Genomic DNA, 17,715 nt, shown 5'->3' on the forward strand with positions numbered 1-17,715 from the left:
ACCCACACTTTACACACACTGGCACTTTACACACACTTTACAGAACAATGGAATAAATGCAGTGAAGTTCATTCACTACTTCCCATAGGGATCAGCAGTATGCAGCAGTACTTCATACAGGAAATGTGTTCTTTCAGTAGGTATCTGAAGAAAAAAGAAATTCCTTTTTTAACTATTCTGATTATAATAATTGGAAAGAAAACTGTGCTAGCCATCATTTTTTCCTGCCTTAGACCGTTTTCTGTTTGCACTGTTCCTTAACATGAGCAGGAAAGGAGGGAGAAGAAGCAACACCCCCCTCCCTGCTGGTCCATAGCGTTTTTGCCCTTAAAGGACTGTGGTTTTCTATAGGAAGACCAGGCCTCCCTCCCTCCCCCCCCATTATTTTCAGTGCCCACATCTGGTCTGTGGTACTTCTGCTTTTAAATGTTAAATGTCTATAATTTTTCTATGGGCAACAGACCTGGCCTCTTTAAAGTTTAAAGGGCAGAAACTCCATGGACTAGGCATTTTATTGGGTTGACTATCCAGTGGCATACTCCTAAAATTTATCCTTCTGTGTTTGTTACTGGGTGATTTATGCTGTCTGAGTGATTAAAAATATACTTTACAGTCCACCTTGGGCTATAAATGATGTAAATACATGAGGTTAGCTACTTATCTGCTTATCCACATTGAGTAATGTGTTTATAGGCTAGTAAAGTTGTGGGACTGACTGGTGCAAATGTGTTTTTAATATTTTATTTAGTATATTTTTATGCCATTGTTCTCATCTATGGGTACCCAAAGCAGTTTACAAAATGCAGACTTTAAGGTACACAGATGTACCTCTAGAGTTGATCTTTGACAATTTTTCTGCGTGTTTATAGCGAACAATTATTATATGATACATTTGGTTTCACCAGGATACCTCCAATCCCAGAAGTAGTTTCATATTTAAAAAAACAGTGATACACACAATAATCCTTTATTCAGACCAAATCTAAAGTGCTTCCTTATCTGTCAAAGAGAGAGATTTTATTGCCACTAAATGCTCATGCATTGACACTGCTGTGGCTGTCACTAATAAAAAAAGCTCACAGAAAATTAAATTAGCAAGAACATAGCAGTTTTTTTTCCAGGAAAATAAACAAAGTCTGATTATACACTGGTGGTCTGCTGCGTGGCAAGGGTACATTTCCTTCACAGCAGAGTTTTCATTGTGGTCACACTTACAGCAGCACATATCTTGGAAGCCCTGTGGTTCCTTAGAGATGGCAAACCCTGATGTTTCCCCTAGGTTCAGGGTTTCTGCTCCTTCCAGTCTCTCTCCCCCCCCCCCCCAAATTCCATGCTCCCTGTTCTGTGAGGGAGGGACACGAAGAGAACTGTCAGAGAGAGAGAAAGAGGAAGGGGGAGGCAGCGGTGGAAACAGCAAGGGAAGAGCCAATCAGAGCCGCTGTATTTTGGTATTAGTAGAGCACGCCTGGTAGCCAACTTTCTCACTGGAAAGAGTGGCAGAAAGGATCCCATCAGGGCACATATTCAACCTGTCAGTGCTCCCCCAAAGCAAGTCCACCTCCTCCCTTAGATGAAGCTGAATCTGTTTCTTTTGTTTGTGCGTCCTTTCAAAGTGGTTCGAAATAGTTTTAAAACACTCTTTCCTTGGACACAGAAGGAGAACACATGCATGTTATTCTGTTCTCAACTTCTTGTCTTTCTATCGTTTTTTGCGAAAAACACAATATCTCTATCACAGAAATACTGATGTCACACATAAATAATTATATAAACATTTAAAGGGCTTTCAAAATAAAGCCAGCAATGCAATGACTGGGAGCGATCTGAAAATGGGGCAAGCAAGCCGTGCAGCTGGCAGTGGGACGCCTTCTCGTGTGTAAGCAGAGAAACATGAGCAACCCCATCACAACCCCACTGTGAAGTGAAGAGGCCAGAGGAAAGTGCTCCATGCATAATGGACCAAAGACTTTGCAGCACTTTACTTAGGAAATGGCTCTAGCATTACTTTTTAAACTTATAAATAACATGGCAATGGCAGTGTTCTGACAAGTATATTTGAAACAGGCACAAGCTTGGATTGGAAGGGTCTTTGTAAATCATTTTAGTTTCTCAAATGCTCAAAACAAATTAGAGTGTAATGTGTACAGGTCTCGACTGTTTATACCTCTTACCTGGTTGTGCTTTCTTTGGCAAAGCACAGCAGCTCTGGGAAACAGTTTTGTTTTGTTTGCTTCTCTTACAATTCAGACTAGGCTGGGACAGAGGTCTTTTGGCCAAATAATCCTCAGATCTCAGATTTGTGAAGAGTCGTTCATCCTACTTGGGTCCCCCCCCCCCCATTCTTCCTCATAATGTTTAAGGGTTTGGTACAAATCACACAAATAAAAACCGATCCATTTGTTACTTGGCTTAATAACTATTCAAAGATTACTTTTAATTGCCTATTCAAAGATTACTTTTAATTTTCAACAGCCTGGAGGACCTGGTTTGCTGGGTACATCATTATATAAATGTATTCTGTGTAAGCAGTTGCGTTTGACAAAACTAGCCTCTCAGTGTATTTTTTTTAAAGCTGCTTATTCATGGACAATTTTAGCTGGAACAATCAATTTTACGGAAAAATAAAAGCACCCCTGCTGGGTTCCATTGAAAAATTGCTATTACGATTTTCTGATTTTTAGTTGTATTGTAGCTTCTCAAGTATGTGTGGTAGCATCTTGCCACCAGCATGGTGTAGTAATTACAAGTGGCGGACTCTAATTTGGAGAACCAGGTTTGATCCCCCCTCTTCCAATCCACAAGAGCAGCAGACTCTGGTCTGGTGAACCCTTTTTGTTTTCCCCACTCCTCCACAAGAAGCCTGCAGGGTGACCTTGGGCTCTCTCTCAGTCTTTACAACAAGCCTGTTGTGGGGAGAGAAAGGGAAGGTGATTGTAAGTCACTTTCTCTTTAAAGATAGAGAAAAATGGGCTATAAAATCCATCTCTTAATCTTCAATTGGAAAAAAAGAGTAATTTATGCCAGTTTAGGTGGAATTGCACACAGCACTAAAGTTGCAGCTGCCATCGAAAAGAGCAACTGTATATCCAGTTCTCTTGTTCTCCTTTGTAACATCTAGTAGAATTTGCCTCCTGTCATAATGATTTACATATTCTCATCTTCCCTGCCCACATCAACCAGTGATATACAGCAAAGACTGGGAGAAACATTGTGACATCACAGCTAGGGTAAGTTCCACTAGATATTGGCAGCTAAATACAATTTTAGCCATTAAGGTCAATCACACTGAGAAACCTAAAGTTTGTCACAGTAGCCGATATCCATGTGGTTTTGGTTTAAACGGCTTCCAAGAGCACTTTTACATGGAAATTTATTGCACCGTTGATATTCAGAGCCTCTCTCTTCATACTACCATGTTTAAGTTTGCACTAATTTAAAAAGCCCCTACAAAAACCCAACTGAAGTTGTGAGAGCATATCCCAATAAATTGTGCATCTGAATCTAAAAAAAAATTCAAATTCAGTTCTTAGAGAAAACACCATATAATTGCTTTTGCAAAAATGTATGCAATTTACATTATATAAGAGAATTGAAACATGGTTCCTGTTAAAGTGGTGTTTATTTTATTGTCCTTTGATATCCTTGAGTAGCAAAATCAACATTGCTCTGTTATGAATAAAAACAGGTTTGGTGAAAATAACAGGTGTTCTGGTACTAAAGAGCCACTGGAAGAGTAAATCACTGGGATGTGGTTATTTTCTTTCTCGGCAAGATTGAAATAAGAGACTTTAAATGAGACTAAATATGCAGCCATGTAAACTAGTAGCAAAGCAAACATCAGCTCCTTGACTAGCAATCCTCAGCATCAGGGCATGGCCTCTAAAGGTTGTTCTTTGACCTTGTAGTCAGATTGCTCAGTTGGATTTTTTTTCCCCTCAGGCTTGAAAAGATTTATTATATCCAATAAGACGTCTGGGAAAACAGAGATTTGCCTGTAGCAGTGTGACTTTCCTTTGGAGGCACAGGCAAAAGATTTAAGAGTGAATGGAAATTACTGCCTGCATGTTAGTAATTGAAGTGAGAATATGCAGAGAGAGAACATCTTGGAAAATGTAGACATTAAATAAAATAAGGGATTGCAAATGGTTAGGTGTAAATTGTAAAGTCTTAATCTTGTAGATAATAATAAAATTAAACTTGTGTTGTCTGTAAACAGTAAACTTTTTTTAGTTATAAGCAAAACTGGACAGGGTTGCCATATTTCTGCATCCTGATTACCTCTATCAAGAGAAGTGTGATACTGCTTAAGAGAAATAAATATCCCCTCTGGTATCCACAGATAACTATGTGGCTCTGCAGGTAGAGCAAGAGACAGTGTACTTGGGACTGTGCTTTTAAAGTTCTCTTCCCCTTAGGTATGTTCAAACTAAATATCAGTAGTCCCTTCCTGCTAATTTCTGTGTATTCATTGTGCAACAACATGGCAGCTGATGTTCCGAATTGGAGTCAGAATGCTTTGGTTATATTAATTGTTAAAAGAACTGAAAAAAAATTGGGCATGTAACTTAAATGTGGTTTGTAGTGGGGAGTTAGGTTTTTTTCAGTTTCCACAGAGGCCTACTTTTCTAAGCAGGGAGAGGAAATCTCTGAGGGCAGTTTTCTTTTTTTGGTTTATTTATTTACTTCATTTATACCTTGTTAGTTATTCTAAGTTGGGGACTTAAAAGTTGCTTACAGTATTCTTCCCTTACTCATTTTCTCCTCACAACAAACTTGTGAGGTAGGGTAATCTGAGAGTGTGTGATTGACCCAAGGTCACCCAGCAAGCTTCCATGGGGCAGAGTAGTCATTCAAACCTGGGTTTCCCAGATCCTAATTGGACACTGTAATCACTACACCGCATACTGGAATATTTTTAACATATATTTGCATATTTACAAATCTACAAACAGACTGTGGAAAATAGATTCCTGAAAACTGATAGTTTACTTCAAATTCCCAGCACAACTGCACCTGACTCCAGCTGAAATCTCTCACCTGTCTCCAAGTTTACAATATCCTAAGACGTTCTGTTCATCTTATTTGATGGTGAATAGTTTGTATCATCATTTGTAGAATGGCTCAACTAATTACACCATACTATTAAATTCACAGGCAGTCTAAATGCTAAAGAAATCAATGACCTGACACTATAGTACGTATTTCTTCTGATCAAAGGTTGGCTATTTGACCCTTTGCAAAACCATCAGATAGGAACAACGCTCTTAATTTCAGATCTTATCATCCATTCACATTAAAAAGAAGTTTACCATATGGACAATTATTGAGGGTTAGGAGGAACACAGTGAATTATCAGGATTTCATCATGGAGGGTCAAAAGATAGTTAATATTTTAAGAGGAGTTGTCAAAAATATATTAATCACGACATGGAATAGAGCAGTTAGGGCCAACAGTAATTGTTCTACTTATGTGAAGAAATCCTTTTGATATAGAGATGGTTCTTCATATATTTTAGAATGCAAATCCAACCCCCTGTGGAGCATCTTTTTGGATAACACAATACGCGGAGACAGCAGTTGCAAGCAAAAACGCTACACAGTTCCTTAAGAGGACATTATAAATACACTGTCTTTTGCTGAAGAAGAAAAGTGTTTTTATTCCCTTACAAAACAGGAATTACTAATTCAGAAAGCCTGTTCTTTTGTATTTATTTAAGTTTCTACTTGAATATCTCATTTGATTTTCCTTTACTGTACTGGTTGGATTACAATTTGTTTCACTGTATATGGTTGCTACACTGTAGCTGCTTATGGTTACTCTAGGTTCTAGTTTTCTAGTACTGTATTCCCTGCTCAGGGCATCTCTTGGGTTGCACCTTCTTACAGTATTAAATTTTACATAGCATCAGATTGTACCTGCAGTATATTTATATTTATTTTTTGCTAAATATTGTTTTGGTTTCATTAACTTATACTGCATTATTTATTTGTATATTTTTGACAGAAAACAAAGCAAGAAATATTTAGCCTAATGATATAGTTAGTGACTGTTAGTGCTGCTAAGCATTTTAAATGAAATAATTTGAAAAATCACCTTGTGGTCAAGGAGTTTCAGATAACAAAATTATAATTCCTCAGCTTTCACCAGTTTTGTAATGGAGCTTTTACCTGTGATCCATGTCAGAGAGCTTTTAAAGCATATTATAAGGCTTTCATTGTTGTATTGTGAAACAGGTTGTTACATTCATAGTAAAAAAATTCCCTTTTTTATAAGCTCCCATTATCAGATCTTTTTGATGTGCCCATATTTTAGAGGTTTAATTTTTTATCTTAAATGTTTCATTTTAAGAAGATGACAGTTTATATCATGGTTTAAATTAATATTCTTGGTTAAAATTCTGGGTTTTTTCTTCAGGGAAGTTAAAGGACTTTTATGAATAAGAGCTCCAAAGAGTTAAACAAAAGTTTTACGCTAGTCAGTCAGATAAAAAAGTATATTCAGTTTGTAAACTGTTCATGTTGTCTTTGTTAGTATGTTTAAAACAAAAACAAAAAAGTATAGCAAAAGGTTGTAATACATATCACAAGAATCCTTAATCTTTATATCTATATATATAAACGCGAAATACCACTGACTGACTCATGCAAAGAACTCAAAAACCACTGAACCTACAATGTTGAAATTTGGCACACTGGTTCGTTATGTGGTTTAGGGGCTCACTAAGAAAGGATTTTTCAAAATATTCAGTTTTACTCAAGTTATTGCACATTTACTGTTGAACTCTGGCCATCTGCATGAATATTCTAAAGGTGACAGTTAAAAGCCTGCTTGCCAAGTTTGAAGATGCAGTACAGGGAGTAAAAATGATTAGTTTCACAGGAGTCTTTAATGAAGGGCACTTTGACACTCTACTTTCATTTGTCGAATTGACAAGTTCTGATAATGCCTACCAAACAACAAGCACAATTAAACCAATGGTGGCCCAACTGGATTCTACCACTGGGACTCTCCTCAACTCATAAGCAAACCTGTCTCCTTTTGTTGAAACCGGGAGGAAAAGGGATTAAATCGTGAGAAAGCATTTTACAGATTCACATTAAAAAAAAGACAAGTAAGGGAAGCTGCTGCAAAATATGCTAAAACAACTCTCAGGATTTTCATAGAGAGGCTGTGAAAAGGTATGCTGAATGTCACTCCGGGTTAATAGGACAGGCTTTCGTGAAAAAAAGTATTCCTCTAACAACCCTCTACATTTAACCAGGACCGCTACAGCCAAATACATAACAAAAAAAAATATTACAAAACCCAAATTATTATCACCTTGGACTAAAAAATACTTGTCGGGTTGCCTTGAATATGGCCTCCTCACATTGATTACTGTTATTGGAGACAAGGTTATTGCTCTCGGACTTCCTCGGGATCACCCCTGTGCTTGGTGCCATGCTCTGCAGTGGCGGGATGAGCCTCCAGGAATGTTCTGCAGAGGCGGTACAGTTCAGCTCCCAGCCATCTCAACCCTCTACTCCCTGAACTCCTCTTCTACAGCCTTCTCACTCATCAGCATCAAATGGCAGAACACTTCTTTCTTTCTGCTTCCTAGAAATACAATGGATGCTCTCCTAACAGACGTCTTCTTTGAGCCCCCCCGGAGGTGAAAAGAGCAATTTCACGCTGCCAACATTCAAAGTGCAGGGTCAGATCTTACCACAGGATAGGAAGCCTTGACACGCAGGACCCCACTCAGCAGCCATCATTCTTCAGATATACTCTCTTGTTGGGGATGATGAAGCAATGTGAGAGGGACATTCAGAGGCTCCAGAGTTAGTTTCACTCTGACAGCCTTGGTCATCCTTCAACCAGAGAGAAAAAAAACAAGAATATTGTTTTACATGGGAAGTTTTGACGCACTTAATCTGAGGGAGAAATGAAAAAACTCGTATGCTGAACAAGCTATTAGTATGGTCCAAGTGAGACCATGTAAAGCTAGGGGCTGTGGTGAGGATTTGGCTCTTTTAATGTTTTATCCTGTGACAGAAACTCATCCTACTGTTTGTAAATAGTTAATGGTGTTTATGAATTCATTACATTTGAAACTTTCACGGTATTTTTATCAGATCACTTTTATATTTTCACTATGTTTCTAGTATTTCCTAAAGTGTTTTTTTTAAAGGATCTTGTATTTTTTTTGCAATGTAATTCTTTAAATTGCAACCTTTTAAGTGGTATTTTATGCTGTAACGCTTTAGTATTTCCTTTCAGTATTTTTCCAGTATGTATATTTTTATAAATTCAAGCCATTTCAAACTTCAAGGGTTATTTTATCAGGTACATTTCATATTTTTAGTATTTTTCAGTAGTTTCAGTTTTTTTGCCATGCAAGGGAAGGGGAGGGAGTGAAGGGTGGCATGCAAGGGAGGGAGGGAAGGGGACGGGGCCCAGCATCTGGACATGGCCCACCCACCCTAGTGGAGGGAAGGGAAGGGGAAGGAGTGAGGGGTGGCATGCAAGGAAGGGGAGGGGGTCCGGCATCTGGACATGGCCCACCAACCCTAGGGGAGGGAGGGGGAAGGGAAGGAGGGAGTGGTGTCATGCAAGGGAAGGGGAGGGAGTGAGGGCTGGCATGCAAGGGATGGGAGGGAAGAAGAGGGGGCATTTTTTATAATCTCCATAGTGAAGCATGGGTATCCTGCTAGTAATTGTATATTTAGGAGTGACATTCTATGGGCCTTTCCTGGGGGAGATGGCAGGATTGTCCCAGGAGGACTTCTGGCCATGGAGTCTGCCTTCAGATGTAGGTGTTGACTAAGTTCCTGTTGTTTAGTGAGTAGAATATGTCATCAGGACTATACTGAATCTCCATAGCACAAACCTAGACTTCAGAGTGCGTCCACAGTCCAGTGCAGTAGTCTATGATTTTAGAGTTTAGTCTCTTTTTGTGTGTGTGTGTGAAAATGTATCCATGACCTCATTACATGGTTTTAGGCAAGCCACTGCATCTAAGCTTCATTTCTCCTCATCTGCAATGTGTGGGGAATAAGGATCTAAATAACAACAACATTAATAACAACAATAATAACAACAATAGCAACAACAACAACAACAATAGTAGCAGATAACAGCATGGACTACTTGGAAGCAAATAGCATCCTGCCAGTGGAGCAAAAAGGGAACAAAAGAAGGAGCAGGGGTACAAAAGATCAACTCCTGATAGACAAAATGATAATGGAGAACTGCAAGAATCGAAGAACAAATCTGCATATGGTCTGGATTGAGTACAAGAAGGCATTTTACTCACTGCACCATAGTTGGATCATGAAATGCTTTGAAACAATTGGCGTCTGCAAAAACATTCTAGTATTTACTGAAAAAGTGATGAGACAGTGGAAAACTGAACTGACAGTTGGAAATGAAAACTTTGGAACAGTCAACATTAACCGAGGAATTTTCCAAGGTGATTCACTATCACCTTTACTGTTTATCATTGCCATGATCCCACTAACAGTAATTTTAAAGAAAACAAAGTTGGGCTATCAAATGGCCAAAGACTCGGAAAAAATCTCACATTTGCTGTACATGGATGATTTGAAGTTGTATGGGAAATCACACACAGAAATCCAGTCACTAGCAAACATAGTCCGAATATTCAGCACTGTAGATATTTCGGCTGAAGTTTGGCCTGGAAAAGTGCTGCTATCGCGGCAATAAAGAGGGGCAAGATCACCGGAAAGTGTATGGGATTGAAACGCCTGATGGCTAACTCTACCGGCGCAACCAAGTTAGTGCAGTTTATAAATACCTGGGCATTTTGCAGTTGGATAACATCAAGCATCGGGCAAGTGGTGACTGTTAACCGCAGAGATTACACCCAGAGGGTCAGGAAAATTTTGCACCCAAAATAAACGGTGGGAATACCATCATGGCCATCAACATCAAGGCCATACCCGCCAACAGTGTTAATCGCGGGAATCATCAGCTGGACACAGTATTGAGTTGGATTCATTGGATAGAAAAACTCGGAAGCTTATGACAACGCACCATGCTTTACACTCACTAGTGATAATTGATAGATTATACCTTCTCCGGAGATCTGGTGGCAGAGGTTTACTGCAAGTACAGCAAACACTGGAAGAGGAGAAGCATGCACTGGCCGATTATGTGAAGGAAAGTCAAAAACAGGCATTGATTGAAGTGAAGAACAGACATTTGCTGAAGACCCAGAAAACCAAACAAGAATATAGAAAAAATGTGATTAAAATGAGGATCGAAAGCTGGCAATAACAAAGCACTGCATGTAGCCAATTTCTGGGTAATATCAAGGACATTGCTGTGGACAAATCAAAAGACCTGGCTGTGGTTAACAACTGGTACTCTTGAAAAAGGAAACTGAACTCCCTGGATTTTAGCTGCCCAAGAGCAAAGCCATATTAGGAATGTACCGGACAAGGCTGTAATCGAAAAATCCTCGGACGATGCAAAATGCAGATTGTGCAAAGAAGCTGATGAAACTGTAGATCATGTCCTCAGCTGCTGCACAAAGATTGCCCAGACTGAGTACAGAGACACAACTCAGTGGCCAAGATGATCCATTGGAATTTATGCAAGAATTACAACATAAGAACAGCTAAGACTGGTGGGAACATTGTCCAGAGAAAGTAATGGAAAATGAGAAGGTCAAGATCCTGTGGGACTTTCGTTTCCAAACGGACAAAGTGCTGAAACACAATATGCCAGACATCACCGTGATCGAGGACAAGAAAGTGAGCATCATCGACATAGCAGTCCTCAGTGACAGCAGGGTCATTGAAAAAGAACACAAGAAGCTCACTAGATACCACGATTTGAAAATCGAGCTTCAGCGTCTATGGCACAAACCAGCTGAGGTTGTCCCAGTGGTAATCGGCACGCTGGGTGCCATTCCGAAAACACTAGGGCAGCACTTGAAACATCTTCGAATTGACAAAATTAACATCTGTCAAATTCATAAGGCAGCCCTGCTGGGATCTGCACGAATACTACACCGATACATTACAACTTCCTAGGCCTCTGGGTGAGGCTCGAATTGTAACGAAGGCCAACAACCAGCGAAAGATCTGGCAGCTGTGAAATCAACAACAACAAACAAACAACAATAATAATGAAGGCCAACAACCAGCTAAAGATCTGGCAGCTGTGAAATCTATGATGATGATGATGATGATATTATTCTGTCCTCCCTCAGAAAAAAGTGCCTTTTTTCTCCTACTACTTCTGGGGAAAACAATGTTGCAATACCTGGTGACAGCAGAATTTATGAGAAGCAACTGGAAAAACTTGCATGATATGAGGATTGAAGGATTGAACTACAAAGACTCTGGCACAATCGGGTAAAGGTGGTCCCAGTGGTGATCAGCACACTGGGTGCAGTGCCTAAAGACCTTGGACGGCAAAAACAATCGGCGCTGACAAGATCATCATATGTCAGCTGCAAAAGGCCACCCTACTCGGCGCATTATTCATCGATACATCACACAGTCCTAGATGCTTGGGAAGTGTCCGACATGTGATGTACTACAAAATCCAGCGTAGTAATCTTGTCTGCTGTTTATAACTGTGTTTGTATCAATAAAATAATAATAATAATAGTAACAATTATTATTACTATTAATATTCTGCCCTCCCTCAGAAAAAAGTGCCTTTTTTCTCCTCCTACTTCTGGGGAAAGCAATGGCAAACTACACCATAAATATAGTTTATCTAGTAAATGTCAAGATGTGACATCACCCCATGTGTCAGTAATGACCTGGTGTTTACACAGGGAACTACTCTTACCTTCACTTATTACTTCCTGTTTAAGAGGAAGAGGACGAGGAGGACTTTGGTTTTATACCCAGCTTTTCTCAAAGGAGTCTCAAAGTAGCTTACAATCTCATTCCCTTCCTCTCTCCACAATAGATACCTTCTGACATAGGAGAGTTCAGAAGAACTGTGACTAGTCCAAGGTCACCCAGCAAGCTTTGTGTGTAGGAGCGGGGAAATAAACCCAGTTCACTAAATAACAGCTCATGTGGAGGAGTGGGGAATCAAACCTAGTTCTCCAGATTAGAGTCCACTGCTCTTAACCACTACACAATGTATTGTACCTAAGTATCCATTCACTTAGATGCTTTGTTGCTTTGTACAGATTTCTTTTATCATCAAACCGATCTTAATACTTCACAACCTTTAACTTGATATTTCAAATGAGTGCATGTTCACACGTATGCATTTAAAGTTCACACATTAAAAATCCTGAGGAGAAGATGCATCTCCATTTTCAAAATGTTTAGTATCAGACCTGTGGGAAACATAAATGAAATGATATGAAATGTGGCAAGTGTGTTGGTTTGAATGGAGCTGAAGCACTTTGCATAAGCAAAACCCATCATGGGCTTACTGTGACATTTAGGCTGCAGGAGCGTATTATCCCACATAGTCATAGCACAAGTACTAACACCAAGGTAAATTATCTAATTCATTCATTCATTCATTCATTCATTCATTCATTCATTCATTCATTCATTCATTCATTCATTCATTCATTCATTCATTCATTCAAGAGGACTCTGAGATAACATATCCAATGCATAAAAGCTCTCCTCATTCTTCCTTTCAAGGTACCACAATGTGTGCCAGCAAATACCAGTTATTCCATGGCAGTTTACCAAATGGGGAACATTTAGTGGAAAAATGCATGCCCATTGAGGCAGTAAATTCTCAACCTCAAGTATTTGGTCTGGTTTTAAACCAAACATAACCTTGATTATCTTTCATTTCTTGGTTAGTTGCATTGCTTATTCAGAAAGGTATTATAGCAGATTTCTTTTAAGCCAAAAAAATGCATCTGTTCAGATATCAGCTCTCTGTCTGTGGATCTCTCCTGTGCTGGATTAATTAAGTTATTCAGGAAGATATTGTGGAATTGTAGTTTGGCTGCCTAACAACTTCTACAAAATGTTGCAGAAAGAACCGTGTATCAAAGAAGAATAACCCTTTGGATCCAAATAACATGCAAACCAGTTTCCTACTCCCCTTAATGCTACAGCTCTTCGTGGCTCATGAGAAATAGGAGAATGCCCTATAATTTGTAATGTGGTGTGTAGAATTGCAGCTGACATGGGAATTGGCAGAAATACAAAGCAAAGGGCTTATTTTAAGGATCCATAGCCAAGAGGACCTGTAAGGTCAAGGGATCCTATATGGTCTCTGATTTTCCAATGTCTACAAAGTTTGATGCTGGATTAATTTAGTATTATTTTTGCTCTATATAAAACAAAGCAGATACTTTGTTAATGAACTTCTGTGAATTACAAAAGCTCCACTGCATACATATTGCTCAGCTGTCTGAAGTAGCTATCCCATTTATTCTGTAATCATGATCATTTCATTTAAACACCTGGATCCTCCCACATGCAACAGAGCTGTGTATGAATTTGAGCAAACCAGGATCTCTGGATGAAGGCAATTTCCTTTTAAAATGTTTAACATATAGAATGTTCTGTCATGCATAGCTCTCCAAATATGAATTTTTCAGTACATCATGATTTTTAGGCTTGAAGAACAGAGACACATTTACATGTTGCTGACTATGCAGGTGTTAATTATGAGAGCTTTGTGATAATTTAATTTTAATAAACAAGACCCAGCTTTACATTCTCACTGACATAAAACTTACTGAGTGATGCTGGAAAGTCTCTCAGCTTTTTTTTACCTCCTAGAGTTGTTGTGAGGATAATAGGGGATGTGCGAAGAGTTAATATCATCCTGAGCTCTTTGGAAGAAGGGTAGGATAAAAATCAACAAACCCAAAAGTAAGGCTGTAATCCTTCATTCACTTTGTTTGGGAGCAAGTTCCCTTGAGGTCAGTAGTTCCTGTTTAGCAAGGAAATATACAATCTGCCTTCAAAATCTTGAATTAATGTTTCCTAAACGTGGCATTAGTAGCAGTATAAATATTGGCCCTATCGAATGGTCCTGTTCAGGCAAAAGTAATGGGAAAAAACTAACCTGTTTTAAAGATGAGTACCTGGGGAGGAATAAAAATGACATTGTGTGCTGTACAGCTGGTTTGGAGATGAAGACGAACAAATCTGGAAAACGAATTTCCTTTTGTCTCTAGCAAACTTTTAATTTCTTCCAGTTGCAGCCTGTGGATTCTAAAATAAATTGCTTCAATAAAAAGTTGTTCCAACCAGCAGGGCAAATGAGTGAGGTTGAGCCACTCATTGCGATGTCGTGTATTCTTTTATGTGTTCAAGGGTCAGACTTCTGGGTTAAAATCTTCCAGTGTTCAGGTTTTGAACACAAACATTGTCATTGGAATGAATTATGCAATCATATTAATTTATTGTAAGTGATTCCATTTGACATGTTTAAGAGATATAGGGAATTTTGAATGTTTGCCAGAAGGTTAACAAAAGTTGAAAGGAGCCATGAAAGGAGGTGGGTTGGAGCAGTAGAGATGTAGGACAAGTGGATAGGAGTAGTGGACCAACAATCATGGCGCCAGATGGTCACTTCCCACATTCGTTCTTCTGTTGCAGTGCATGTGCCCAGGAACAAATGACTTGTAATACAGCTGTATGATTGAGATGAAATATTGTTTTTAATTTTCAACTCCTCCCCCTACTTTATTGTGGCAGCTATACCCAGGAGGGACTCGCTACTTAATAGTCCGGACATTGCTGATATTGCGCCAAGCAGAAAGAGAAGACAACGGACCCAGGAAGCTGTGGGAGTAGAACCAAAGGTGGCATCACGTAAGGAAACTGTGGGAGTAGAACCAAAGGTGGCATCATGTAAGGACCGAATTTTGGCAAAGGAAAGGTTAGAACCATTTTAATGTTTACATCAGTAACCCAATGTATCATTTTCTTCATAATTCATACCAGTATAGGCTTACTTTTATTAGCCTATTTTTGTAGTTATAAACATCTGTACAACTGAGCATATGGAGGGCGCTTCTTAATAGGTAATCAAATCTTAGGTACCTGTCATAGACGCTAATTATTGCTTGTCCTTTTGCCAGGAGCAGTTGTGCCCTTTAATTCTACTTTTTAATTTTTAAATTGCTAATTGTGCTCTTTTTCTCTAAACCTGTTATTGTTGTTGTGTGAATTGTATGGAGCGTTTCTTCTTTCTAAAGATTTGGTGATCAAACCTGAATTTATTGCTTCAATACCGTAATCATGCCAGGTGCAGGGTAGAACTATACTACTATATCTCAGGCATTCTGTGCACAGACATCTTTATTTTCCTTTCAAAAAATCCTATCATAATGATGCAACTGATAGTTTTGTCCGAAAAACCAGGATGTCAAGTGTGATCCCAGGTGCAAGAGGCAGGCAGAGATTTTCCATACTACATTGTCTTTCAGTATTTCAGAATACTCATCACACATCTGATAAATTGACACGTCTGTTCACTTATCTTGTATAACTTCCTTAGAGATCATTTGTTTGAGACCACATCCTTGTATGTAATAGTAAAGAGTGCCTCCTAGATGGATTAAAAATCCATACATCGGGTGTGGCGGTCCACCTCCTCCCCAGCGCCCTCGGGCAGTTGGTCCTTCCCACCTTCCCTGACCTGGGGGTTATTTGCTCCAGACGTTAGGTCTTCCAGTTGACCCGAGGGCCCAAGAAACAACCGTGCTCACAGGGCGCCTGCCTGGGCAGCAGCCCTCAGCCTCCCTAGTCTCCGCTAGGGTTGGCTTTTATACCCTCCTCCCCTTCCCTGTTCACCCACAGGGTCTTGGTAGAAGCACATGCGGCTGTCAGCCCTGTTGCCTCGCAGGACAGAGACCAGCCTGGGGGATTTTCCCACCCTGTTTGGTCACAGGATGAGGCTGTGCATAGGGCTTGCCTCCCCCCACACCCCTTCCTTCACACCCCGCTCTCACTCCCCCTTCCTTGCAACTCCCCCTGCTCTGTTCCGTCCTTCTTCACACCCTCCACCTCCCTTTCCTTCCCTTCCACTACAAACAACCTCCTCCTCCCTTCTTGTTCCCACCCCCTTATATCCTTTTCACCTCATCTCCCTTCCTTGCCCCAGCTGCTTTGGGCTGCCTTGCCCCACATTCAGCTCAGCTGCCGGCTGCTGCACCCGACCTGGCCCTGAGAGGCTGCCCGCCCTTGGGGGTGTCTCCAGGCCCTGTGGCTTCGCCCCGACTCGGCCTCCCCGGCTGTCAGCCTGGGCATCCAGGCTTCTTCGGCTGTTGCAGCCTCCGGCACTCCCTGAGCCATCGGCCACGCCCCCAACCAGGCCGCCTCGAATTGGGCGGTGGCTGGTTCGCAGCCTGGCACTTTGACCCCTGCTGCTGTCAAGGCCTCCTCGAGGCCCGTTGCGGCAGTCTCTGGGGCCGCTTCCAGTTTGGGCGAGGGGCTCTTCCTCGCCCCTGCCTCTCCCGGCCCGCCAGCATCGTCGGGGAGTCCGGGCGTCCCGCTCGGTGCAGCGGCCGCGTCCGGACATTGGGACTAGCCAGGATTTGGACATAAGTTCTGTTAACATGGTGTAAACCAAAATGTCTCAGTAAGCCAAAATGGCACCCAATGATGCTGTGCCCCCTGTGGTAATCACCAGAGGGGGGAAATGAGAACAGGTGAGAGAGGAAGAGTGCAGCAAATGGGGAGCAGAGAAAAGATGGAAGTAAAGCCAGAGCTAATGGGGTTAGAGGCAAGGAAAAAATGCACAACTGAAGGAGGGGGAAGGGAATGCTGGAAAGTGGGGGAGCAAGAGCCAGCAGGGGGCAAGAAGATGGATGGGAATGAAAAAAAAGAAGAACCAGTAGAAGAGAGGAAGGGAGACCATTTGAGATTGGGGCCTAGTGTGGGAAAAGAATGGTATTTTCCCTTCCCTATGGATTCTCCTCTTATCTGAACTAGAATAATCATAGATTTAACCAATCATTTAGATCAGGGGTAGGGAACCTGCGGCTCTCCAGATGTTCAGGAACTGCAATTCCCATCAGCCTCTGTCAGCATGGTCAGTTGGCCATGCTGGTAGGGGCTGATGGGAATTGTAGTTCCTGACATCTGGAGAGCCGCAGGTTCCCTACCCCTGATTTAGATGAAAGGAAGTATCTTTAGTAGATGGGATCAAATCCAGATAATTGTTTGGTTAGTTCATAATGATAAACCACGGCTCCATTATGTGACTGAGCCCCCCCCCCATAACATCAGTGGACTCTGCCACCCCCTCCCCCCTCTTTTAGGGGATTTGATAGTAGGTCGCCATCTGTTGCGCTTGGTATTTGGATGCTGCATTTTAATGGGGTTTGTTTTTAATGAGTATAGAGCCATAATTATTATTAATTAATTTTGATATTTACTGATTTTATCTGTGCTCTATCTGTGTATCCTGTTTAACTTGCTGTTCACCGCCCTGAGCCCTCTGGGGGAGGGCGGTATACAAGTATAATAAATAAATAAATAAAATAAATAAAATACCTGTGAGTTCCCACACTTTTCCCTTCCCTTCCCTTCCCTTCCCTTCCCTTCCCTTCCCTTCCCTTCCCTTCCCTTCCCTTCCCTTCCCTTCCCTTCCCTTCCCTTCCCTTCCCTTCCCTTCCCTTCCCTTCCCTTCCCTTCCTCTCCTACTTATCTTCATATACAGCTTGAAAATTAACCAGTTCATTTTGACTCTAAACCATAGTCAAAATTACCTGATGGTTTATTCTACTTTCCCCAAATAGAATCCTA

General features: G+C 40.8%; 1 protein-coding gene across 3 annotated transcripts in view; it reads left to right on the plus strand.

The window, feature by feature from the left end:
• Positions 1-17,715, plus strand: part of XRCC4 (X-ray repair cross complementing 4) — a 138,421-nt gene that overhangs the window by 59,534 nt on the left and 61,172 nt on the right. For all 3 annotated transcript variants that reach the window (XM_048503764.1, XM_048503765.1, XM_048503763.1), the window contains one exon: positions 14,659-14,842. In XM_048503764.1, the coding sequence (XP_048359721.1) occupies positions 14,659-14,842 (184 nt within the window). The remainder of the gene's footprint in view (positions 1-14,658; positions 14,843-17,715) is intronic.

This window comes from Sphaerodactylus townsendi, linkage group LG07, assembly GCF_021028975.2.
Source record: "Sphaerodactylus townsendi isolate TG3544 linkage group LG07, MPM_Stown_v2.3, whole genome shotgun sequence".
NCBI classification, from domain to species: domain Eukaryota; kingdom Metazoa; phylum Chordata; class Lepidosauria; order Squamata; family Sphaerodactylidae; genus Sphaerodactylus; species Sphaerodactylus townsendi.